The sequence below is a fragment of the Sander vitreus genome, chromosome 1, assembly GCF_031162955.1.
Source record: "Sander vitreus isolate 19-12246 chromosome 1, sanVit1, whole genome shotgun sequence".
NCBI lineage: Eukaryota > Metazoa > Chordata > Actinopteri > Perciformes > Percidae > Sander > Sander vitreus.
The window spans coordinates 16,470,057-16,496,385 of NC_135855.1; the positions used below are offsets into that span (position 1 = coordinate 16,470,057).

The 26,329-nt window shown below is 39.3% G+C and overlaps 2 protein-coding genes across 3 annotated transcripts in view; one reads left to right on the plus strand and one right to left on the minus strand.

The window, feature by feature from the left end:
* Nucleotides 1–398: 398 nt before the first annotated feature.
* On the minus strand, nucleotides 399–7,456 carry psmd14 (proteasome 26S subunit, non-ATPase 14). The gene is made up of 11 exons (XM_078246043.1): nucleotides 7,346–7,456; nucleotides 6,329–6,384; nucleotides 5,698–5,769; nucleotides 5,466–5,585; nucleotides 4,668–4,738; nucleotides 4,294–4,444; nucleotides 4,056–4,163; nucleotides 2,606–2,680; nucleotides 2,393–2,518; nucleotides 877–939; nucleotides 399–573 (listed from the first exon to the last, which is right to left on the minus strand). The coding sequence occupies exons 2-11, from the start codon at nucleotides 6,374–6,376 to the stop codon at nucleotides 475–477; spliced, it is 933 nt and encodes a 310-aa protein (XP_078102169.1). The 5' UTR covers nucleotides 6,377–6,384; nucleotides 7,346–7,456; the 3' UTR covers nucleotides 399–474.
* Nucleotides 7,457–11,452: 3,996 nt separating this feature from the next.
* The window catches only part of rbms1a (RNA binding motif, single stranded interacting protein 1a), a 19,376-nt gene continuing 4,499 nt past the window's right edge, over nucleotides 11,453–26,329 (plus strand). The window contains exons 1-13 of one of the 2 annotated variants that reach the window (XM_078246055.1): nucleotides 11,453–11,968; nucleotides 14,175–14,335; nucleotides 16,091–16,149; nucleotides 17,698–17,789; nucleotides 18,946–19,103; nucleotides 19,905–19,984; nucleotides 20,091–20,191; nucleotides 20,675–20,724; nucleotides 20,815–20,905; nucleotides 23,303–23,353; nucleotides 24,160–24,261; nucleotides 25,155–25,223; nucleotides 25,503–25,577. In XM_078246055.1, coding sequence (XP_078102181.1) covers nucleotides 11,918–11,968; nucleotides 14,175–14,335; nucleotides 16,091–16,149; nucleotides 17,698–17,789; nucleotides 18,946–19,103; nucleotides 19,905–19,984; nucleotides 20,091–20,191; nucleotides 20,675–20,724; nucleotides 20,815–20,905; nucleotides 23,303–23,353; nucleotides 24,160–24,261; nucleotides 25,155–25,223; nucleotides 25,503–25,571 — 1,134 coding nt within the window. In that variant the 5' untranslated portion in view covers nucleotides 11,453–11,917 and the 3' untranslated portion in view covers nucleotides 25,572–25,577. The remainder of the gene's footprint in view (nucleotides 11,969–14,174; nucleotides 14,336–16,090; nucleotides 16,150–17,697; nucleotides 17,790–18,945; nucleotides 19,104–19,904; nucleotides 19,985–20,090; nucleotides 20,192–20,674; nucleotides 20,725–20,814; nucleotides 20,906–23,302; nucleotides 23,354–24,159; nucleotides 24,262–25,154; nucleotides 25,224–25,502; nucleotides 25,578–26,329) is intronic. The other variant, XM_078246064.1, reaches the window with a different exon arrangement.

Sequence of the window (26,329 nt, forward strand, 5' to 3'; positions counted from 1 at the left end):
TGTAACTTGCAACTCTTGCACCACCAAGTGGTAAGGATGGGTGTCACATTTTATTATACCAAGAGGCTTCTCTGATGCAGCGTTTTATTCCATCTCTAAATAAATTGCCCTAAATTAGATTAGTATTTCATTTAGAACCAAGGAGTACAACAAACCAAATAAGGTTGTTTTCCCCTTGTTAATAATCGTGGATGCATCAGATAAACACAAGAACACTAGATAACTTGTGTAATAAAACTGGTATCTGTTAATGATGCATTTGTCTAAATAATAAAAAGGAAAACAAAATACAAAATGTAGAAAAGATTTGATTCAAAGAGAAAAAGATATGCTCACTGCCGGAATTACACAACTTACCGCTTGGATAATAAAATAAAGGTACCGCGCGTGCAAATGTCTTCATTCCGTACATACATTTATTTTATATAAAAGAAAACAAGGGTTGCAATATTAACACTTATACACACAGGCCCGTCACTGGAAAACAACAGTATCCAACATGGCAGCTAGGCACTGAACAATGTTGGATGTCATTAAAACATCTACGTGCTCCTCCAAGTGCCTCTTGGGATCCTGTAAGAGAGACAGAAAATTAGGACAAACAATGAGATGTGATTTGTGATAAAGTTTTTTAAACACATACAATTTTGGTCTTTCTTTCAACAAACTTCTGGAAACTTTAATGACAAAGCAACCCAATCTCCGCTTTCATAAAGTCTCTGCTTGAACTGACATGTACAGTACATTGTACTCTTTAACTGACCTCTTTACCTCTAATCAACAAACACTGACCTTGATGTAGCAATTTGTCATATTACAAAAATAGTATGCATAAATAAAGGTTCTCTTATCTGAAGCTTGAAATTTCGTCCTTACCTGTTTTCCAACATTCTTGATTGCCAGCTGCTCTGGGGTCATTTTGTCCTCCTCTTCAACAGCCTGAACAAAACACGACAGTGTCTTAATATTGCAGGGGAGCACACCAGGAGCATGCCATGCGTCCATATTTGTAATGCTTTTTGCCGTATTTGCTCTGCAGAAATACTGTATATCATTTTAGGGCCTCACAAGACCCGAAAAATCCTGTATAAGGAAATACAGTGCGTGTGTGCACCAGTTAAGCACCAGCATTAGTATGATGGGAGTCTACGAGTATCAAAAGACTTGAGGGTGGAATCCTGCAATGTTATATCATGACTTTGCGTAAACATACATGACATGCGTCATGGTAGCTTGCCGTCACGTGACAATTTGGGAGGTGTCTGAGCCCGCCCACCATTTTGGGATCCTACGCTATCGGTTGCTAAGGGCAACAGTGTAAGAGCGACACAGAGACGGAGCAGGAAAGACGGCTCGAGGAATTAGCATCACGCCGAACGGGTTGGGTTTAGGAAACGTGACACGCGGGACACGATCCCCTGGTCTCCTGGGTGAAAGTCCTGTGTTGTTTGACCCATCCACCACCCCGACCAACCTCCCTACGTGGATTCTCGGTACGGTCGGGCATCGAGAACCGATTCCTACTTGGAATAGTTTCTTTATTGGAATCGTTTGGAGGATTTGGTTTCAAATCTGATCATGGGTTCCAAATTTAACATGCGCAAGTTTTGGTTTCCGTAGCGGCCAGGCGCTTGTTGTGTTGCAGCCGTGGAGCACAGTAAGCGGAGCCCTAGTCTGGCTTTATTTTATGTTGAAAAAGCCCGGTGAAACTGCAACCCACCATTGAATCAAAATCAAACTTTCCTCTAATGTGAAATAAGGACGTGACCCGTTTCAACTCCACCCCTCAAAGAATCGAAAGGAAGATTCACAATTGGAATCACAATCGTTAAAATCCAAACGATGCCCAACCCTAATTTTCGGGGTTTCATATTACTCGCTACGGCATAAATTGACACGCAATCACAAGGTAATGCAAGTCAATGGAGGCCAAACGGCGTTAATAAACACGCTTAAAGCGATTATGCGTCTTGATAACACACCGAAATGGCATACGAAATGGCATACGAAGTGGCGTGTCAAACACACGCCACTTCTTGAGATCAGTGTGAATCGTGAACAGCTAAAAAGCAGCTCACCGATTCTCCAACTGCTGCACCGGAGTCAACAGTTGAATTAAATGATAGATCAGTGATATTGTTGGTTACAAAACTGTCCTTTATTCTCTGTATTACGAGTTTTTAAAAAGTCAATACTAAGAATATCTAATTAAATACATTATTGTAAAAAAGGTTATTAAAATGTAAGTAAACATTTTTTAACCAAATGTACAATAATCATGAAATAATGAACACTACAAAAGTTGATCCCGTCTGTGCTGCCTATAATAAGATCAGTAAAATGTGCTTTTCCAGAGAATTTAAGATTGTTGGACGAGGTCTCCAAGGTGTACCTTATTGTAGTTCTTGGCCAGCTCCAGCATCTCCTTGACGATGGTCTCATTGAGCTTGCAGTGCTCGCTGTAGTCCTGCAGGGTCAGGCCCTCCATCCAGCTCTTCTTATGCAGGTTTAACAGCATCTGAAGAACGACACGAGTTAGGTTTCTCACGTTCCATTTAAAACACCCAAATAAATCAATCATTCTGTGATAGGTGTATTCTCAAACCTTTTGCTCCAGCTCGTTTTTCCTGTAATTGATGGTGATGGAGTAGTAGTGTCTGTTAAGGCCATGAATCAGAGCCTGAAAACATGAGAAACCTAAAAAGGTAAATATATCAAGTAATAACACGCATAACCTCTGGGTGCAGAGAGAAAAATCCCAAACATTAGAATTGATATTCCACTACTTTATTGTGATTCAATCCTGTTTGGATCATTGGCAGTAACAGAGCAGTGCATTAGAGTGGTTTGATACTAAGCCAAGTGTGCATTTTCTCTCATTATAACAGGATGATTGCTGATGCGATGCTAATCCGACCATTAATGGATGAAACTTTGTTCATCTTCATGAGGAAACAAGTATTGTTCAGAGGTGTGAAAATCCCGTCTCCAAACCACCTCGAAGCATTTTAAAGCGCTGCCACACCAACCCGATTATCGGCCGTTGGACAGTCTGGCGAGGTCAGTGACTCGAGTCTGTTCGGTGTGTTCCGTGGCGTCGTCAGTCGGAGGAGCCGTCGGCTTTAATTTGGGCCGATTTGACTTGTTGAATCGGCCAGTGGGCAGTCGGACTCAATGACCAGTCTGAGCCAATCAGTGCTTCTTCCACAAGAAGAAGCCCGAGAGCTGACAACGCCAGTATCTTCTTATTACTAGCCATCGTATTTTCTTCTGTTCAGCGAGTAATGACAACAACGATCCTTCTTGACTGCTATCAACACTGATGAAAACAATGACTGACGACAGCATGCGTGTTTCCTAGGTCTAGAGAGATGTTCTGTCATTTCATAAATTTTTATTATTTTTTATTTTATTTTTAAATTAGAGGTGTGAATCTTCAGTGATCTCCCGATTCCATTACGATTATCATGTCAGCGATTCCATATCTCGATGCATCACGATGCGTCAAATACATTTTTCTATTAAAGCCATATAGGATATTTAATTCACAGCTTTTCAAGCTTCAAAAACAAAACATTCTGCAGTGCTCTAATACTAAATAAATTGGATACATAAGACTACAGCACTGAGCACATGGCACTTCCTGAATGTGCAAAACATAACAGAATATGTAAACAGAAAGGTTGTTAGGCATACATTAAATTGTAAACAGAAATAATCGATTATGGTCCGGTCGATTATCGATGCAGCATCGTCCATGTCTGCGATTCGATGCATCGATTATTTGATTCATTTCAACACCTCTAGCGACAACACAGATTAGCGGCGCCTGCTGTTATGGAGACGCATTACGTCTCGCGCACGCGCAGAACGTACACTGAAGTCGGCGTCGCTTCGTTGTGTTCCGAGGCACTTTTTGGAACGACTTGGGGAGACGGGAGACGATCAGTCCGACTGCCTTTTCTGCCGACGGTCGGCCGTCGGGTTGGTGTGTCAGAGCCTTTAGAAGAAATCCACCTTGAACGGAGTCGATGGCGCCGTGTACAATGCGTTACCTGGATTGAGGGCTTGTTCAGATGACCCAGGTTGGATGTGGTTTGTCTTGGTTCATGACCCAACACCATCATGTTGGCATTGATCAATCTGAAGGCATCAATGACAACCTGTAGAAGACAGGGAAAACACATGGAGCAGGTTTACGGAGTAGCAGGTTATTTTGAAATCTTGTACGATGCATGGAAAATGAAAGCTACTGAGTAACCACGTTCTTTTGCAGCAGGCATACATCTTTACCTTTCCTTTGACACTCTGTATGGGGTCCACCACCACTGCGACGGCTCGCTCTGACAGGGCCTCGAAGCTCTGCTGTGTGTTGATGTCCACGCCAGACAACCAACAGCCAAAACCAGGGTGACTGTGGTACCACCCAACCACCATCTCTGGTCTGATGAGCAACATGGGTGGAAGACAGCATACATGTTTAGAAAGAATCCCCCAAAAAGTCTAAATTTTACAGAGAAATGTGTTGTTCAACATCAAAGTGAGGTTTCATAAAACTACTAAGCCCTGGATTTACACTTAAATTGTTAGTCAACTTGTTCAAAATAGGGGGGGAAAAAAAAGAAAAAGATTTTTCTAAATATTGCGTTTGCAGATATGTGTTTTACCTGCCGGTCTGCTTCAGCATGTCCAGCATCTTGGCCTGGAACACAGGGTCCACTGCTTCAACACTCACACCCTGTAAGTTAGAACATATTCACTTAGAGCTAAAACATAAATTAGCACTATGCACTTTCTTGTAAAATTGGCAAGTTCAGCATAGATACAATAGCCTGGTCCTACCAGACTCTCGTACATTTGTACAGAGAGTCTGGCCACTCTCCATTGACAAGTGTTAACTTCCTTGAAGGAGGGTACTCTGTTAAAGTTTAAAACTGTTGGATCTGCCCAGAGCCACTTTGGATCTGCCATAACCAATCGCTAACGTTAGCTAACGCCAACTCCTTCACCACTAACGGAGCGAGCTGGAAAATCAAACCTTTCCCGAACCCCGTGGGGAGGAGGGCCACAACATCATGGCCACCAACACAACTCAGCAAAGATTGCTCGGGCTTTAACTTCTGGATATTCAGCAGCGTTGCTGCCACAACGGACCGAATGGCTTCGCTCGCATCTTTCTCTGCCACCATTACGGAACTACAACTCAAACTAGCGCACAACCTCAGCCACTCCCTCTCTTCGCTGATTGGACCGGTAAAGACTGGCCTGAGAAAACCCGCGAATATACCGTAAACCCAGACGGAGTACTGAAGGGAAATGAAAATTGAGCGGAAGTACGTAGGAGGGCGGAGCCAGGCTATAGATACAAGGCATTTACTAGCCAACTACACATCACAACAAGAATAGGTTAGCTTTATTAATTATGTTATAGGGGGAGTCATCTTGTTATTCATGAGAATACATACTGTTCCAGACTGGGGCATGGCAAACACATCAATCACTCGCACTGTGTAGTCATCAACAAATTCTCCCAGCATCAATCCCATAACCTCCATTGGTACACCAGCACGCCCATGCTTCAACATCTAATGAAGGGAAAACACGAGAGGGAGAGAAGTCACAAAAATGTTATTAAATAAAAAAATGTAACGTAGCACTATAACAAAAAAATATTTAGTGCAGATGATGTGGGATTACTTTGAGCAGGGCCAGAGAGGAGATGTAAACCTGCTCTGCTGTGTCCACAGCAGGTGCATCTGTTGGGGGGCCCTGAGGAGTCAAAGTAGAGAGTTTATTTATCAGTTCAGGCCTTTCAAACACAGCATTGACTCAGGTTAATCACAACAATGACTCTCGTTTAGAATTGAAATGCATGTAATATATAATGGGAGATAACTTTGTATCCTTTAATCCTGTGGTACACAAGACTTTGTGCTTGAGATGAGATTTGTGTGTCAAGGTGTGAGACTACTTTGGGACTCAAGTACAGTGACCTTGGTCTCATCCCTGAGACACACATTATTGATGCAATCAAGGATCCAACCTGTGTTATGAGCAGAAGTTTCTAGTTTGCCAATCTTTTTTTTTTTTTCTCATTACATCTGATCATTTTAAAACGTATAGCATTAATACATTAAAGTTTAAATGTAATTTTAGGATATAAAAGATGAAAATGCTTTGGTTAAGGTTAAATAGCTGTGGTTTTGGTGAGAATAATGTTACAGTATCTGGGAGGAACTTTCATTTCTGGCCGTAGTTGTGCTAGGAAGCGTTAGAAAACTTTGTTTATGTTCAGAAATAACAAACAACAATTCAAACTTTGTGTTACCTGGCCAAGCCCTGGCATTCCTCCACCGAGCCTCAGCAGCCGGTCCATATCAAGATCTGACGAGCAAACACAACAGAGTCATTAGCTTGCCTTCAAACTATATAGCTAGACAGCTATACTATAAGAGATATATATACGTAAAAGTTCATTATAGGAACAGATATAAATAAATCGAAGAGCATTTTCGGACAAATTAAGTACAAATATTTCAAAATACATATGACACAAGTAAGGTTGAATAGGTGTTTCTTTTTAATTGTAACATACCCTACTTTACAGACCATTTAGCTCAATGAATGTTCAATAGATCAATCTCTGTCCTTTAGGATAAACAATTGACTGAGTACGTAGCGTTGAAATCTTAAGATTGTGTCTGTATGGGTAGCCTATGTGCTTAGATTTCTCTCTGTAGGTGAATTTGACAGGTGTGATGACATAGAATAGGCTCCCCTCTCCAACTAGTAAGGGTAACGTTAGCATACAGTTACATAATAAATACCGGTAGTACAATGTTGAATGACGCCGTGACTGAGAACTAATGAACATTAGATCAGCTTTGGGTTTATAGATCATATATAATACTGGTTAACAAAGAAGTCGACTTGCCGAAATATGTGTTGAAATTATTGAATATATTGGGAATCTTATGGCATGAGGCTGTTGAATTCATGGGTGTTATTAACGTTATAACGTTATGGTTAGTTAGCTTCCGTTAGATAATTTACCTATAGTCACGCAGAGCAGGACAATTACGCATTTATATTTGATTGAAATGATCTTTTTTTTCTTTTTTTTGTCAATAAAAACAACAGGGAATGTAGCTAGCATAAATGTGACAATAAATCGCTCGGTTCATTAACATTCAACGTTACTAAAAGCGTTAGCTTGCAGTTAGCATCTCACGCTTAGCCTCAGTCATTTCGCACAAGAAAAACAGCCACACATTATTAACAATGATCCCTTCTCATCATGTTTTATGAAACGTACTGACTATGTTAAATATGTAAGTTCACTTACTTGTTGTTAAATGTTTCGGGTGTTTAGAAAAGTCTGTATTTCTGTGTTCAGTCGCGTCAAACCAACTGGCTACAATGAATCAGCCCGAATTGTCTTTTTTTAGAGAAACTGCTTCCGTCGCACTGATGACGTGTATTTTTGTCGCCAGACTGGCAATTTTACAATTAAGACACAAGGGGGCGCTACAGTTAACACATTTTATTCTATCGCTTAACTGATCACTGCATAAGCTTAGAACTGTTTGATATATATTAGGCTATGTCTTATTTCCAGTGAAATATATACCAAAAGCTTCCACAATTTCCAAGTTAGTTTTGAAATTGATGAGAAGAATGATTAACTACGTACTTAATGTATTATAACCTATTAGGATACATGACCTGTTTACATTTCTGGCATTGTGTGTATTTGTTTTTTGCACCTTATTGATCATCTTTATTGTTTATATTTTGTTTTATTTGCACTAGCTACTCTTTCCTACTTCGTACTGCAACTGCTGCACAACAACGTCCCCCTGGAGACTTATGTTATCCATGTCACTGGTTCTGTGTTAATTCTTCAGTTTTGATATTAGGAACTTTTTAAATGGATGAGGTTTTATAAGAAGTTAGATGTTAGAAAACTGAATGCAATATTTTTACCTTATCAATAGTCTGTGCTGTTTAGTCTTCTGATAACACGTTATATTGATATTTATTTATTTTTAAATCTGGAAATTAAAAAATTCCGCGTTTCTCTTGTGGTTGCTTGCTTATGTTAGGTTTACGGCTGTTCATTTACTTATAGTCAAAACATATTTATATACAGTAGCTACATGTAGTATGTTTTCATTTTGAAATTAAGTGTGTTCATGGATTGTTAAGGAGACTGGTGGTAAAACATTATATGTAATTGGGATATTTAAGTCTAAATCTTGAGGCAGTTAGCAATATATTTTCAAACTGAATTGAAAGTAAAGATGCACGCTGACCTTGCCTCCTGGGACATACTATACCGGATACAAAAAAAATAAATTAAAAAAAAAGAGCACTGATATCATATACAGCATCTCTTTCAATACTAAAAAAGAATGAAAACAGCTGTGATGTTTGTGTGGTTTCTCATATTTCAACATGCAAGCATTTCATTATTCCCTGAGGAGCAACAAACTCTGAGCCAAACCACTAGAACATCTCATAAAATCTCACCCAGTAGTCTTACTGTTTACCACACCGCCTGGCCAAACAGGACGTCAACGAGAATTTCAAATTCCCTCATTCCTCAGTGGACAAGGATGGGGCAGATAATCATCCACATTCCTTGGGCCCTCCCTCTCCACACCCACAGGACCTCTTACTACCCTCAGTCGTAACCAGGATGTTCTTCCTTGTGATGGGCTTAACTTGTTTCTACGGCTTTTAAGATCCAGACTGAGTTAACATACATTGGTAAGGCATATATTAATGTAGTCTCTAAATTCAATACATATAGTATGTAATAATAAATATAGTATGAATGCAGTCTTCTATAATTACACGTTAGCAGCTACATCCACCAATAAAGGATCTGATGTAAGCAATGACTTGATCAGAGTCAAGACAATACAGGGAAAAAAAAGACAATACAGGAAACCAACTGTCTTTTTTTTCCCACTGAAGTTGGGTGAGTTTATTGTTTGCTGAATCATTATTGCTGACTGGGTTATCTCATTGAAGTCAGCTCTGCCTGTGATTGGTTGATGGCTTCCCAGAGGTTCAATTTGAAACCTACTCTTTTTTTTTTTTGCTCCAAACAGAGAGACAGCTTTTTTTTCACCTAAACAAAACAATGGATGGATGGATACATGAGCTAAAGGTTACAGATCAACTGACCCATTGGATATTTGATTTATTTTTAAAGTACAATGTAAATTGTACTTGTGATTGTGTCATTTACACTTAAATTATATATGAAATTTCACCTGTCACCAAAAGGGCTTACATACATTCCATCTAATGGGTTTATCAATCAATACAAACTGGGTGACAACAAGCACAGGAAATAAGCTACACAAAAGCCACTGCAGCTGATTATTCAGATAAGAATGAATGGACTTTTCAAGGAACATCAGAAGTAGCTTGTAACACGACACCAGCATGAAACCTTAATCCTAGCAGCAGAGGAAATAAGGGAGAGAAATATGACGCTTTAAGAGCTTCTCTGCACTCTGATTGGATTTGGATTTAGCTTCGCTATATAAATCTCCAGCAGGATGGCTGCTTGTGGTAAGCACTGCTTTGTGCTCTAGTGTTTGTATGTGAATATAAAAGGAGTTTAATTAGATAAAAGTAAAATACAAACGTGTACCTAGACTGAGAAGTACAACATCTCTGGGGCCACATATGTGCCTGTATAGCTGTGTGTTTCTCTGTTGCATCTCTACCAATCTGTTCACTTTAGCTGACTGAATAAACATAAAGATATATATGGTGTTTTATAGTGTGATGCACAGTCTGTGGTTTGATTCTGGCTGGGTACATTTGTTGAACATCATTCCCCCTCTGTCCTATCATTTCCTGATGATGATGAACGTCTACACAACATTAATAAACAGCTTTTCTCTTTAGTAGCTTTAAGTTTGGAAAGATCATCTATTCATGTGAAAACCTACTTAGAAATAAAACTCATTCTGATTCGTATTCAGATTTATATATCTTAGTTTCTCATTTCTAACAGTTTTACATTTTTCTTTTACATCTAGGTCCCAGTATTTTCTAGAAACTCCAGTATGACTTGACAGTATTTTAAATCACTGTTCCCAGACTATGTGGTGAAGAGAAACAGGGTCTTTATAGGACTGTGTCTTGGATACATTCTGAGAGTACCTGTGTCTGTAGCATCAAAAACAATCATGTAGGCCTACTGAAAAATGGTATCAAATTGTTGGTCAGATTCTAAGACTTGTTTCTTAATCTTTTATCAGATATTTCCTAAATTTAAATTTATAAAAAAGACTTTCATCCTTTAGACTATATTTTATTTAGGAAAAGCTTTTAATTAACGTAACACTTATGCACAGTTTGATACATTCTAAAAAGGGTCAAAACATGGCACGGCACCAAGATTCCCCCCCCCAATTCCCACAAAATAAATTCAGAAGACATGAACTCAGTGTCCTCGGTGGTAGCCACGGCTCAACATATGTGAAGAATTACCAAGCAAAAGACCTTAAAACACAAATTTGTAAAGACTATAGCTGTTTCGAAATGACTTCTGGTTGATTCTATTGAGGGGGTGGACCTGCTGTAATGAGGGGGGCTGTTCCTCCATCTGGGTGCAAGTAAAAGCTTTCTTTAAGCCCGTGTCTAATGAACCTAAAGAGGTCTTACAGGTCAAATGCAGGACATCATGTAGAAAGATGGCCACAGCAATACCACTGCATCGTAAAACCAATTCTGAAACAGGATTAGACACATTTGACCAGACGCTATAAAGCTATAGTTCCTTTTTTTCAGGGGTGTGTCATTTGTGTGCTTAGTTTACATTTTTGAATGCTTAGTTTACATTTTTACAAGCATATAAGCAAATCAATCTTGTGAATGCACTCAAAAGGGAAAATATTAATGCTTCTCTTGATTTATAAGTTCACGAAGAAGTCAATATTGTGCTTCCACCTCACCCTTTATGTCACAAACAGCACTAGGTCTATATGGAGCATATAGGCAAAACACAGGCTTCATTTCAGAATACAGTATATTAAAGATAGGATTTAAGTTTTTTTTTAACGCATGGTTTTTCCGAATATTTGTTTGTTTCATTGTATATTAATTCACTCTCTCCCATAGTTGGGTTTTTGTATGGAGAGTGTGACCTCCAGTCCAGGCCGGTCCCTGCTTATATTTCATTGCATCCTGATTCTCTGACATGTTACTGAGTTGGATGGGGGGAAGGGTAGGAAGAGGAAGAGAGTGTGTGTGTAGTGTGTGTGTGTGTGTGTGTGTGGTGTGTGTGTGTGTGTGTGTGTGTGTGTGTGTGTGTGTGTGTGTGTGTGTGTGGGGAGGAGGTGGGGGTGAAGAATGCTTGGTATGTGCGGACGACAACAACATGAAAGGTGACGAGTGTTCAGCCCAACCGATTGTGCGCTTACAAATCAAACCCAAAATCACTTTGTATCCGATTATAAACTGAGCCACGGACACCAGACGTTTCAACGTGCCTTTGTCACAGAAACAGAAACCGCCAGTGCGAGTTTGTTTGAGGCGACCACGCAGTTTATTTGATGTCAAACACCCTGCAGAGGCGTAGATGGTTTGGTCTGTAGTAGGTGGGACTGCCGAGCGGTCTGCAGCAGGACGTCGTAGATCAATGAACCGGACCGAAGGGTTGGTCCATCGCCTGGTGTGCATCTGACTGTATGAGTCAGTATACGCTACCTATGCAGGACCAAGGCTTTTTTTTTGTACTGTTAACCAGCTCGTTCAGTATGTTTTAAAACCGACTCGCTATTTCATAGTCCCCCTACACCGCTTGGATTCCGTCTCTAGTGGCTCCTCGTTGCGATTTTCTTTTTTGGGGAAATATATATATATATAAAAATATATCTGTATCTCCAGGATGATCTTCGCAAACACAGGCAACCCGCTGAAGACAGTCAATCGTAAACAGGTAGGCCAAACACACACACACACACACACACACACGTTGGTTTTTATTTTATTATTATTTATTATAGGCTATTTCTTCTGCCTACTTTCCCCCCACACTTGAGGCAGCATTTGAATAAGCAGGCTGAATGATAGCCGCCACAAATGACATTGGAAAGCCCTTTCTGTCTTTCATATGGGACATATTTAAATATCTAATCCTTTCAACAATAAATTAATTAAATTAAAAAAAAATAGATCCACTGCTTTCAGTCGACTTGTCAAACGGGATGCTGATCCTCTGATAGGCTACATGGAGATATAAAACCAGCTGCTGCTGACCCGATCTATAGCTCTAAAACTGAGACTTTAATTATTATGTCTATATAACCTTGTTTGCCCAGTCACCCGCCCCCTCTGGTCAATATGCATGACGGTTATTGTAGTCCATTTTATAGATTAATGCATTCTGGGTGAATCCAGTGAGAGAGGGAGAGTGTAATTCAATGTAATGTATGTCAGTGTGCTGGAGTGAACTGTGCTGCCTGCATCCGTTATTTGACCTCTCTCAGGTGAACAAAAAGGTAATTGAAGGCCGGGCCCCTTTGCTTTCCCATCACACCTTTCGATTTAGATGGAAATAGTCAGCAGGCACAGAGGGGAGAGGCAGCTGCCATTCTAACCTCTGATGATGGATATGTGAGCCTTGGGTCAGATGAAGTGGATTGAGGCTGCAGCCTATAAGATCCCAAATATCCATCTCTCAGATTAAACTGTAATATGTATTCATCAGAAGGCACTGTATATGACTTGGAGGACAGGAATCTGAAAGCAGCCAGATATGAATCCCTGCAGGGAAGCGATGAATGAGTTTTCAGTGTAGGCGTAACACAGGTTTAGTCTGCTATAAGGTGTGATGATGCCTCTGTGAAATGTACCACTGTTAGCTGCCCTCTAATGGTGTAGGCGTACAGTCTCAGAGGCCTGATGTGAACCCTTGATGGTCTCAAACAAAGTAAGCTTGAATTGCATACCAACAGAAATTTAAGGCCTCTTACTTGATGACACAACAGGCCTAACAGACGGTCCTGCCACAGCGATTCGGTTCTTTATCTATAAAAGAAGCTGCTATGAACATTTTTCTGTCATTATGACTGCGGGAGAATATCTCAAGTGATTCTTGTTGGCATGGCTGTAGTTGTATTCATGGCATTGCCTCTTGGAGTGGATTGTCCTTTGGTTATGGACAGATGGTGCAATTCTGCCATGCTTTGTCTTTGATCTGATCTGGAGAGGGTTTGGGGTGGCTGGGAGCTATTTTAATGAATGAGTAAGGGGAAGGAAATGCTTTGCAGGGCAGCGCTGCCTGGTTTGGCTCACAAGTATGAAGAAAACTGAACAAAGATTTAATCACATTGTGATTCATAAAGGCACACATACAAGAATAGGTATGTTTTAATGTACTCTGTCTGTGGTATAGCCTACTGGTGGACAGAATCACCTTTGACAGCCGGAAGCTTAAATGTCAAACCTACCATGCCACTCAGACCCTGACCGTGATGGTATTCAGATCATTCACTACTCAAGTAGAAATACTAGCCTATAGTCTAAAAAATACTTCATTACAATTAAAAGTCCTGTTTTAAAAATGTTACTTAAGTAAGTATTATCCACAAAATGTAGCCTACTTTAATGTTTAAAGTAAAAGCATTCATAATGCAGGAACGCTCTATTCAGAGTATTATATTATTAGATATAATTACTTTATGTTGTAATTTTTCAATGTGTAGCTAATTTTAGGTACTTTATACACTACTGTAGATTGTTAGTAAAATATTGTATCATATTCTGAGTCTGAAATGTAGTGTAGTAGAAGAAGGAAGGAACAGGAAATCAAAATTCAAGTACAAGTACCATAGAATTGCTCTTAAGTACAGTACTTAAATGTACTTCCACCACACTGAACCCTGATGTTGTCCCAGGCGTGTCACAATGCAGAAGAAGCTAATCTGTTTTAGCTGCTATGTGGATTATTAATGAGCAGTTCTTATCATCTTAAGAATAGTACAGGGGTGACCTTTAATGCAGCATGTACATGAAATAATAAAGTCCAATCGTGCCCTCTGCATGTTTCTGCATTTTCGTTGCACTCAGATGATGATGTTCTTGTGATCACTGTTGACCTGGGTTTAAATTAGATTATCTAGATCCCATACACTTTCTAACAGTGGGTTTCCTGTGTGCAGTCCTACCCCATGACTCCGTCCAGTCCCAGCAGCAGCAGCAACAGCAGCAGCACAGGCCTGGAGCAGCTCAGCAAAACCAACCTGTACATCCGTGGCCTGCCTCCTGCCACTACAGACCTGGATCTGGTCAAACTCTGTCACCAGTGAGTACACACACATGTACAGTATGAGCATAACAAGTGTGTGTGTGTGTGTGTGTGTGTGTGTGTGTGTGTGTGTGTGTGTGTGTGTGTGTGTTTTGTCCTTGATATGCTTGTTTGCTGACAAAAGAGACTAAAAGCGGGCTTAAGATATGACATAGGCTACCAATGTCATTCCAATCTGATTTGATGAAGGTCTCTCCCTGACCTCAGGCACATACTGTCTGTAGTTTGTAAAACTTGCTGTGACATTTTAAGTTAATGTAACAATTAAGTATTATTTTTTTTTGTAAATTAATTCCTAATTTAAAGGAATATTTGGCATTTCTTGCCAAGAGTTAGATGAGGGGATTGATACCACTTTCATGTCTGTACAGTAAACATGAAGCCACAGTTAAGAGAGGGTTAGCGTAGCTTAGCAAAAAGAGGGGAAAACAGCTAGCCTCTGTAAAACCACAACATGTCAATTTTACACTTCAGTTGTTGTAATGGTAATTAGTGAGTTTTTAAGGGCTGGTAACATTAGGCATATTTTATTATCTTTAAACAGAGCCATGCTAGCTGTTTCTCCCTGTTTCCACTCTTTGTGCTAAGCTAAGCTAAGCTAACCAGCTGCATGTGGAGGCTTCATATTTACCGTACAGATATGAGAGTGGTATCAATCTTTTCATATAACTCTTGGCAAGACAACAAAATGTGGAATCATTCAAAATGAAAAATTTATTCTGGGTTTTAGTAAATCACAAATGTTTTAAAGTAGTTTCTGATATGTTTCCTATTTCATAACAAGAGATGTTTGGGAAAATTTACTGATAAAAGGAACTCTTTTGCACATAAATGACTATAGATAAAGAAATACAATTGAAATGTGTCAAACAAAATACATTGTGCAGTTTTAGTGCCAAATCATCAATGTTGGCATTGTAAGACACACACTGGTTTAACCATAATGCACTCTGTCATATAAAATGCTCCAACCACCACCATACCTCCATAACCAGACACACATGGAAATGTCTTAGCTCGACTGTGGTATGTGAAGCGGACTGCAAAAAATATTTTCTAAAAAAAGAAAGAAACAGTCATGTAAAGCAGGGAACATGTTCGATACATAATACTATAGGCTTCATTCCGAGTGGTTAGTGTGGTGAATGCCATAATTAGTGGAGTTTTGTCTCCCCTCTTTCCCTCTGAATCACAAGCATATGGAGAGAGGCATTTGCCCATGTAACCAGCAGCACAGCGGCTGTTTGTGTCCTGTTTGCTTGTGTTTTGTTCATGTTCCCAATGGTGTTTGCCAGCACAAAGCAGAAATGAAAGTGCTTTTCATAGCAAGGTCTGAATGGTGATGTAAGCTAGGCATTCAGTCTGTATGTTGTGTGCACTCAGATAGCAGCTCACAGCTTTTGCCACAGTTCAACTTGAGTATAAAGTCAGAGATAAAGCAAAGCCTAGATTCTTTGTGTTTGAAAACGTGTAGGAGAGAGTAGTGATGGACATTATGTACCTCTGACATGTTTTTATTATTTTAATAAAGTATTCTTCTTGTGTTGTATTTTATTTATTTAATCTCACTCGAAATGTTAAGTAAAAGTACTCTCTATACAAAGTCCGAAATTTGATATTACCAATACATAATGAGGAGTCCAAGGTGATTAAGAGACATTTTGATAAAATACTACCACTAATCTAACTTGTTGATTCATTTTTTACAAAGAGAGTTATTTGAAAGTAATCTACATGTTGATGTGTGCACAGGTATGGCAAGATTCAGTCAGCAAAAGCAATCCTGGACAAGACAACCAACAAATGTAAAGGTCAGTACGGTTATTTACTTACCAGACATCATTTATCAGGTATGTATATGAGTATATTTAACTATATAACTTAAGTCCTCATCCAGTGCTGGAACATCTCTCCACTGCCTGTTTAAGTACGGAGACTTATTGTTTAGTTGTGACTGTTGTTTTCAGCTGACGTTCATAAAGTGTCACAACAGTGTTTTTGTGCGCTGCGTTACAGTTTATACTATATACCCATGTGACTGCACAATTGTAAGATATGGAAACACACCATGTTATTTTAGATGTTTTGAATGAATTTTCATACTTTCAAGGCAGCTCCTGGATTTCATTAATTTCCATAGTGTATGAAAATCAATATGCAGCAACTTGATACTTTGCTTGGGTTGGGTAATCTATCCCCGTGTGAACATGAGCAGTGAATGTGTCTGCTTTTATTTTTCTCAAGCATGTTATGTTTATGCATGACATCACAGCCGAAAGTACAGCTTGATTTGCAAAGTCTGCACTGCAATACAATACAATGAAAACATAGCAAAGCAGATTATGATGGATTACCTAAATCAAGCAGATTTAGAGGCTCTACAAACAGATTGTCACACTTTATGGAAATGTATGGAAACTAATGAGTAACTGGGTGATGGGAAAACACATACAAAACTCAGAAACACCATGGTGTGCTTTGGAAAATGATGAAAAGGAAAGGTATGGTAGGTAACGTATTTTTTGTCATAAATCCAGATAAACATAGATGCTGGTTTTGCTTTTCACGTGTCATTTCACGCCATTTAGTCTCTATTGACCTTGTGAAGTAGTATAAAGAGCGACAAAGTCTGCATAGGGAGTAAAATGCTGTTTTGTGTCCCGTGTGAAACCAAAAGTCAATGTTGACTACTAGTACAAGGTACAAGACTACTTAACTTACGTACGTAACTTAATGTATGTAACAAACTTGCTTATTTTAACCCACAACATTAACCACATGTTTAAAACTGACAAGTTGGGAATGAGAACTTGGCATTAAATGACAAGCGAAAAGCTTAAAATGTGTTGACATGACATGTAAAATGTCCTTAAAAGTGGCGTGCAATTTATACACCTTTCCATGAGATCACATTGGCTAGGCGGATTTAAAAAAAAATCTGTGGACAGAGGTAGTTGTTTCCCCTGTTCCCAGTCTTTATGTTAAGGTCAGCTAGCTGGCTGCTGGCTTCAGCTTCACATACTGTATACCACACAGACATGAGAGTGATACCAATCTTCTCATCTTACTCTTGAGAAGACAGTGAATAATTTCCCAAAATGTTAAACTATTTCTTTAAAATATTTAAGAAATAATTCTGAGAGAAATCAGATTTTTTGAATTGTTTTGTAGTGTAAATTATAAAAACAAAATTGTGTGTCATGATTAGTAATGTAAAAGATATCTTGATACGTTTACAGTACTAAACAGTAAGAATCAAAATGAATGACCCATTCCCCAGTAATAGTACAAAATGTACAATAGATGGTTGCTCTTATTATTTAGTGAGTGTTCATATTTACCATTCTACCAAACTATAGGTTACGGCTTTGTGGACTTTGACAGCCCTGCGGCTGCTCTAAAGGCAGTACATGCTCTGAAAACCAGCGGCATACAGGCACAGATGGCCAAGGTGAGTTTGGTGCGTGTGTGTGCATATTTGTCTTGCTTGTGAACATCTCTGTGGGGCTGTGCTTCTGTAATGCGTGCATGTGGCCGTTGTGTGTTGGAGAATGACATTAGACTGGTCACATGACCTCAACTGACAAGCTGTTCTTCCCGTGACCCCATTTACTTTCACTGTAGAAACCAGATGTCGCGTCCCTCTCTGCCAAATAACCTGTCCGTCAGTTTGACACGTTACACACAACCACCAGCCCACACACTAACACACCACAGTGGTTAGATTTTACTAAACAGATTGTACAGTTTTTTTTTTACCAGTATTATTACTATGTCACTGAGTGTTAACAATTACCATTCATGCTTACTGATGCATATTGCAGCGAAGCACTATAGCAACAGTACTGCTGCTTCAAGCCATTCTTGATCCTCTGTGACTAATTCAAAGCAGTTTATCATTTTTCACGAATATTTTTAGATGACAGTGTGTTTCTGCACATTTGTGATTTGTCTGGTAGTGGAGCAGTGGAAATGTTCTGGATCGTTTAATTTCTTTCAGTCCCTCCCCTTTCCCAGCCCAGCCTGTGTATCTTTGCTTGAATTCATGGGTGAGAGTTCATTGATGAAGGGTTGCTCTCTGGAGACCTGCATGTAGCTGCTCTGTTTGGAACAAACACGGCAGTACACAGTTTGTGTCTTGTGGTAGCTAGGCTACGCTGCTCTCCTGCTGTTTCTAGGGAAGACCGTAGAGACGCAGAGCTGCTACACAGTATAGATTGTGTGTGTGTGTGTGTGTGTGTGTGTGTGTGTGTGTGTGTGTGTGTGTGTGTGTGTGTGTGTGTGTGTGTGTGTGTGTGTGTGTGTGTGTGTGTCTCTCCATCCACAGGAGAGCCTGTTGTTCGTTCTTTTGACCCTTAACCATCCTTTGGTCTTAACCCTGATCCACACAGACAAGTTTCATAGCAGAGAAAAATATATTTTGTTAGTCTTTTATTTGTCAGTGAAGAAATAGCACATTTATCTGTGGTTCAATGCAAATGTGCCTGAAATTATACTTGCATTTAAGCATGTGGCTCTCTCTCAGGTCAGATGCCACATGCAAAATGTGCTATGAAAATATGACATTGACTGTACTACTTATTTTCCATCTTCTTTTCTGTGAACAGCAACAGGAGCAGGACCCCACTAATCTGTACATTTCCAACTTGCCTCTCTCTGTGGATGAGAAAGAGTTGGAGAACATGCTGCAGCCCTTCGGCCAGGTCGTCTCCACCCGGATCCTCCGAGACTACAGCGGTAACAGCCGAGGCGTGGGCTTCGCCAGGTCGGTCACAGAAGATTGACAAAAAGGAGCACTCGTTTGTTTCTCTGTTGAATTATCTTTAATTGAGTTGTAGAATACACGTTCAACTTTGATCACAAACCTGTAATGATAAATAATGAACAAACTAAAAATGATCATTCAATGAATTTTTTCTAGTGCTGCAATGGTGCTACTGTTTGAGGAATAATTGGTAAACAAAAATGTAGTTGATTTTTGTTAAAGATAAGATGTTGTGAACATTTGCGACAACTTCTTTGCTTATGTGGTATGTTTTTGACATAACATAACAAATAAATGACTGAAGGTTTCGAGACCACTTTCACACTCGTATCTTTGAGCTTGACAGTTAAACTGGTATGTCCTGTTGCCTGTGCAGGATGTGCTTCTGTATTTACATTGCTGTCAGTGAGTTTGTAATAGCAAACGTAATGTAATATTTGTGTTGACTTTTTTTTTTACTTTTGCGATCCTCAAAATAATTTTAATGCAATTGACAAACCTGCTTGTTTTGAAGGGAAGCCAATTGAAGACAAGTTGAGATAATAAGCTCCTGTTCCCATTCATATACACACAGCTGAGCGTATTTGTGTAAGAATCCGAGTGTACTTTGGTTTGTCGATCAGACCTGAATGTGAACTAGCATTAAAAATGAGGAAGGACGATTATGCTCAACTTTTGTATGAAGGGGGTCAAGAGTTATACCAGTTTGCATCACACCTTACAATCTCACTTTGTGTTTAACTGTAGATCGTCTCTGTGTGATTGGACGATGAATCATTGTTTTATCTTCTCCCCTGTCAGGATGGACACAACAGAGCAGTGTAATGCAGTAATCTCCCACTTCAATGGGAAGTTTATCAAGATAGCTTCTGGAACTCTGGGTAGGAGAGAATGTCACCTTTCTGTTCACTTTCCCTCTGATGAAAACTGTGGAGGCGCTGATGATTGATTGCTGATATGTCGGGTTTTTTTGTGCTTTGCCCCCAGCTCCCTCTCAGCCCTTGCTGTGTAAGTTTGCAGACAGTCAAAGGAAGAAACACGCTCACAGCGGATTTGTTCCCAATGGACATACAGGGGATCTGAGACTAGTATGTATCCACTTATCATCGTACATGTGTTGTAACCTTTTGCCCGCTTTGTGTGATGAAAATGAATGTATGAAGTTTTTATTATTGTGTCATGCATACGACCATGCCCAGTTCTAAAACAACAAAAGCCCCTTCACAATCAAATTTTCTGACCTTCATTGTCTACAACAGAATTCATTCATTACTCGCAAAACATTAACAATGCAATACTGGAGAAAATCAGTGTAAACATGAATTAAATAGTCCATCTTCCCTTCTTTTTAAGACTTTTAAGTTCAACTTAAACGCATCAAAAGTATAACCATTCAAATTTTTGATTATCTGAGTATGTTTTGTTGAGCCATTTAATGGAAAATGAACTCTCTGTAATGATTTTACAGTACAAAAGAAAATGAGAAATCAAAAGTCATATTTTCTATATTATTATTTTCATTTAGACCCATTATAACATCACTATTTTTTATCACGATTTCCTCATCTCAGGGTGCAATGACTCTTACCTATGACCCCTCCTCAGCGGCTATACAGAATGGGTAAGTTACACTACAAGTCATGACACCATTTCACTTTTAACTAGAGGTATAATTCTTGAGCTTTATTTTGAAATACTGTCTTTTCCCTAGGTACTATCCTTCTCCGTATCCAATGAGCAACAGGATAATGACGATGCAGCCTGCGATGTCTCCCTACATGTCTCCAGTCTCTGCTTACCAGGTACTGCAGATGTTCCCGAATATAAACAAGTCCAACGGCCAGACTGAATTTAAATCCTCTCTCTCTCGCTCTCTCTCTCTCTCTCTCTCTCGCTCTCTCTTCCCTATGTTTCGTTTCATTTCCGGGGTTGTTTAGATGCTGCCGGAAATTCTGCTGAATGTCCCTAACTTTAGGCCAGATGTCCGTCACCTTCCGCTTTCTTTGTGTTGGCATTCTAAACTCCGGTCAATTTTAGTGATTATGGTTAACTGCTCCTCAGATCTCTGCAGGGTAAATCCAGACAGCTAGCTAAACTATCTGTTGAATTTGAGTTTTCCGTTAATAACCGACTAAATCAACCTTTGGACTTACACGTGTTCCACCAAAACAATTTTTTTTCCCGAGGCTATTTTACAGAGGCACCGTAACTGCATTCGGTGCTTAGCGCCGCCCAAGACAATTGTGATTGGTTTAAATAAATTCCATTAAACCAGAGCCCGTTTTTCTCCCATTCCGGAATGTTGTCTGGACTAGCCAGACATTTCTCCTGGTAGGTCTGACAATGCGAGACAACATTTGAGATAATGGTTTATACGTATATGTGGGTAGGGGTGTATTTTTGCTTGTGTGTGTGTTGTGTGTGCTATAGATGTAAAAATAGGTGTTAAATCTGTCCTGGGCCAAAAATCATGTGATATGACAGGAAGCTTAGCGATTCACAGGAGTGAAGTAGTCAAATAAACCCTCCTCTTTTCAGCAGGTACATCCTCTCTGAGTCATGCCTTCTATGAATTGGGTTCTTGCTCACTGTTTTGTAATATTTCACTCATACATTTTGATTCAATACTTTCTGTGCATTAGAAACACTTTCGGCCACAGACAAGATCCGTCACTTGAAATAAATTTGCACATGGGGGATGAATCCGATTGGTCTTAGTTTTGAATATAAACCTCTACCAGATGTTCTTTAGATGAACCCACAACCTGTCATGTGGAGAGTTGGTAATAAGTTCTAAGTAATAAGTTCAGTCTCTTTGTGTAGTTTGTCCAAGACAAAACAGCCTAACATTAGATGAAATGTATGCAAAGTCGATCATCGACCTGGCACCTTAAGGGCTCTGGTACTATGAACACTTGCTATATGAGCTGTCATGTGATTGAACAAGGAGTTTTTCGTACTAATCCACAACTAGTATTGACATCTAACAAAGTCTCACCTTTTCAATCAGATGGGGGAGGCACTTCCTCCCAGTTACTCGCCTCCAGGTGTCCTAGTCATTACCAGTGTGAACACTGGAGTAAAATGATGGAAGTAAAATGATGGAGTAGGTGAAGCTTTCTCAAGGACCCAACTCATTCATAATTTTAGGCGCAAGCACCCAGACAACAGTCAGACCTCACCCAGCATTCACGTCCAAGCAACCCTCTCATCCACTGAGAGAAAGTGAGAGTTTTACCACATCTCACTCATTATTATGGAGGAGTTTGGTTCCAGAGGCAATGCTGGATGAGAAGTGAGTCCAACTACATCCAGTTGGTATCTCTCAATTTTATGCTCCACCTCCTCCCCAATCATACAATTTGTGCCGCCAACACAACTGCATTCGCCCTAGTCCTGCCCTTTGCAATTGGCATTGCATCTGTCCTGATACCTACCTTCTGCCTTGAGGGTTGTGGAAGAGGCTACAAAGACCTGTGGTTCGAAGGTGGGCAAGTGGTGGACACCAGCAGTGATGGAAGCTGTATAGCTAAACAAGGGAGCATTTCAAGTATTGTTTTGCACAGATGAGGGACTTAGGCCAAAACGGTTGCACCCTCTACGGCTACATATACAAAAACGTAAAAAAGTATCGGGCATTCCCAGAAAAAAAGGCTACCAGGATAACCTTCTGCTAGCTTCAAATAACTTTTGGAGAACCATTGAGCACCTCAGGAGGGGGAGGCAGAGCCTAAACTGGGGATATTATTGAGAGCTCCAAGAAGAACTTTATTCAACTCCTAATCAGACAGACATACATTCAGAACAGGAGGCCGAACTGTAAGATTCATGGAATTTGGATGCCATCTTAATTGCTAAGGTCATTGGGTAGTTTAATAGCTCATTAGCCAACAGAAGGGAAAACAGATTGGCCCTAAAAATCTGAATGCGTTAGATATTTTTGGGACTGTCATGGTTGATTAAAATTTCAGAGCAGAAATAGTGGCTTTAAAACGCATGGATGGACTGATGGATAGAGTATATGCTGTTGCAGTCTAAATGTATCAATTACACTGATAATACTCTTGTATGTCTGTTTAAAAACAATTGTTATTGCAATGGTAAAGTTAGTTTGTAACATAAAAGTTTCATTCAAGACACATGAATAACTCTCTCATTCTGCCTCTCCCTTCCTGTTTTCCTGTCTGACCCTCCATTAGGTACAGAGTCATTCTTGGGTGGCACATCAACCATATATCATGCAACACCCGGTAAGGGAACAACGACATTTGCTTTTTTCCCCCCATACACTCTTAGACCACCTCCTTTTCTTTGTACAGGAAATGGGTGTGTGGCGCCACTACAGCTCTGAGCTCACAGTGTTACTTTAATCAGCCCGTCCTGCTGACAAAATCAAACCCACAACATCTAAAACTTCCCCAATGTAGGAGAAGAACAGAGCTGAGACAAGTTCTGGGAAATACCCACTGTGTATTTAAATAGTATAAGTATGTATATGTGTGTTAGAGTGTTTTATGAAAGAGGTACAGCATGGAACAACTAAAAAGACATCTAAAAAGACATTCAGCCACCGCAACCCCCCCCCCTGGATCCAGCAGGAAATGCCTGGAGCAGAGACAGTCTTGTGACTCTTCCAACAGATGGTTTCCAGTGGAACAAGTGTCTCTACTGATCTGCCCCCTCCCCCACGGTCTATTCCCTTAAGGCGTCATGTTTAAAGGAATATACCCCATCTGAAAACAGACTGGCAACATCACACCTTTTACATATTTTTTCGTCCTGTAATGTAGCCAAGGAGCACAACATTTTATTGCTGCAATTTTATATTTTGTCAAACCTTTTTCTCGAAGCCACAAAATATATATTTTCCCCAGCTAATCTTTCTGGTCTGTCCTACATACATAGGGTTTAAACAGTAACTCATGCTATATTTGTACTCAGCACACACTGCCTTCCACTGTTATGTGCTATTTTATCTGGTGTTTTATAAGAATTAGTTTGTTTTAGTCTGTAGAAATGTGATATGTGGTAAAAACTCAGCTGCCTTGTATTACAGGGTGCTGTGATGTCTCCCTCTGTGGATCCCTCCATGTCACTGCACCCTTCAGCCATGATTACTCAGCAGATGGGCCAGCTGTCACTGGGAAACAATGGAGCGGTGAGTGGAATTCTGGGATATCCTACATCGCACACAGCATTGATCAAATTAAGCCTGTGTATTATAACTAAATAAAAGAAAGGCTCACAAATATTAGGATAACATGTTTGTTTCAGTGTAGTATAACAGTGATTATACATAGACTTATGAATATGCCTGAACAGAGGCTCACTAGAAAGATCTTTATTGGGGCATTTTGCACCCCTGGATTAGTGAGGTGAAATACTTTTCATTTATTTTATTTTTCAAAACCGATTACAATGTAAAGTTTATCAGACTTAGCACAAATTGTTCCTGATATACAAAGATAAATAGTCTGTGGAATTACAAACATATTGTCTGATGAAAAACAACTAGTGTAAAGCCTTATGTAATGCAGAATATAACCAAAAGTCAAACATGTTATGTTCAGGCATTTGCACTAGCTATAGGAACAGGCAGGTTTCCTGGTATTCCTGAAGAGAAAATACTTTGTTTACTGCTATGCAATTAAGGTGAGACCGAAGATGAAGTATTGCTCATTATATGATTGATTAAAGCCCGAGGCACACTAAGCCGATAATCGGCCGTCGGACAGTCTGGCGAGGTCAGTGACTCAAGTCTGTTCGGTGTGTTCTGTGCCGTCGTCCATCCGAGGGGCCATCGGCCTTCATTTTGGCTGATTTTACATGTTTAATCGGAAGGCGGGCACTGCTCTTATATCTCCTCAGAAACCTCTCTAGGAATTTGTTTTCTGTGCATGCTGTAAACATTTTTTGTGTTTTATTTCTTTGTCATGTTTTCTCCTTTCTTTCATGTTTTGTTTGTTGAGTCGTTGAGTTGTATAGCAAAACTTTCAGGACTAACAAAATGCAATACCATTCAATAGTTTTTAATTCTTTCTTATCTTACAGTATATTTCGGCCAACCCTGGTGTCCAGGGAGCTTACATGCCTCAGTATCCTCCCATGCAGGCAGCAGCTGTAAGTTTATTATATCTTTGTCCAATTCAGCTCTTCATTTAAGACATTCAGCTTTATACCTGGTGTCCATTTAACTGTGATTATATCTTTAAACAATAATTGTGTTAGGATATTACATCATAACAGCCCATGCCACTCCAATCATCTTCTACTCATAGGGCCTTGAGTTGTTTTGTGTGTTTAGTGTTGGTTCTCTAAAACTATCAATTATCTCAGTGCAAACACAGTGAAGATAGTTATTACAACGCTCTAAATGAGAGATGCTGTTTTTCTTTTCAGGAAAACGGCACGCCGCAACAAGTGGATTCTTCCAACAACTCGTCTCCTTACAGGCAACTCAGCAAGTAATCACAGGTACGCTTTAGTTTCTGAGCTGTCTGACGTGAATGCCTGAACGTTGTTTATTTCAGCAACGTTACTGCCACATAATAGAAGTTATGGTACCACTTTCTAAAAAGAACATCCTTGGTGTCTTACTTACTGTATATGCCTAAAAGTATTTGCTTTATTGATGGTTAAATATATATATATATATGTGTATGTGTGTGTGTATATGTATGTGTATATATATGTGTGTGTGTGTGTGTGTGTGTATATATATATATATATATATATATATATATATATATGTATATATATATATATGTGTATATATATATATGTATATATATATATATGTATATATATATGTATGTATATGTGTATATATATATATGTATATATATATGTATGTATATGTGTATATATGTATGTATATGTGTATATATATATATGTATGTATATATGTATGTATATATGTGTATATATATGTGTATATATATGTATATATATATGTATGTATATGTGTATGTATATATATATATGTATGTGTATATATATATATATATATATATATATATGTATATATGTGTGTGTGTATATATATACACATACATATATATATATACATACATATATATATACATATATATATATATATCACATATACATACATATATATATATATACATATATACAGTGGTGTGAAAAAGTGTTTGCCCCCCTTCCTCATTTCCTGTTCCTTTGCATGTTTGTCACACTTAAGTGTTTCGGAACATCAAACCAAT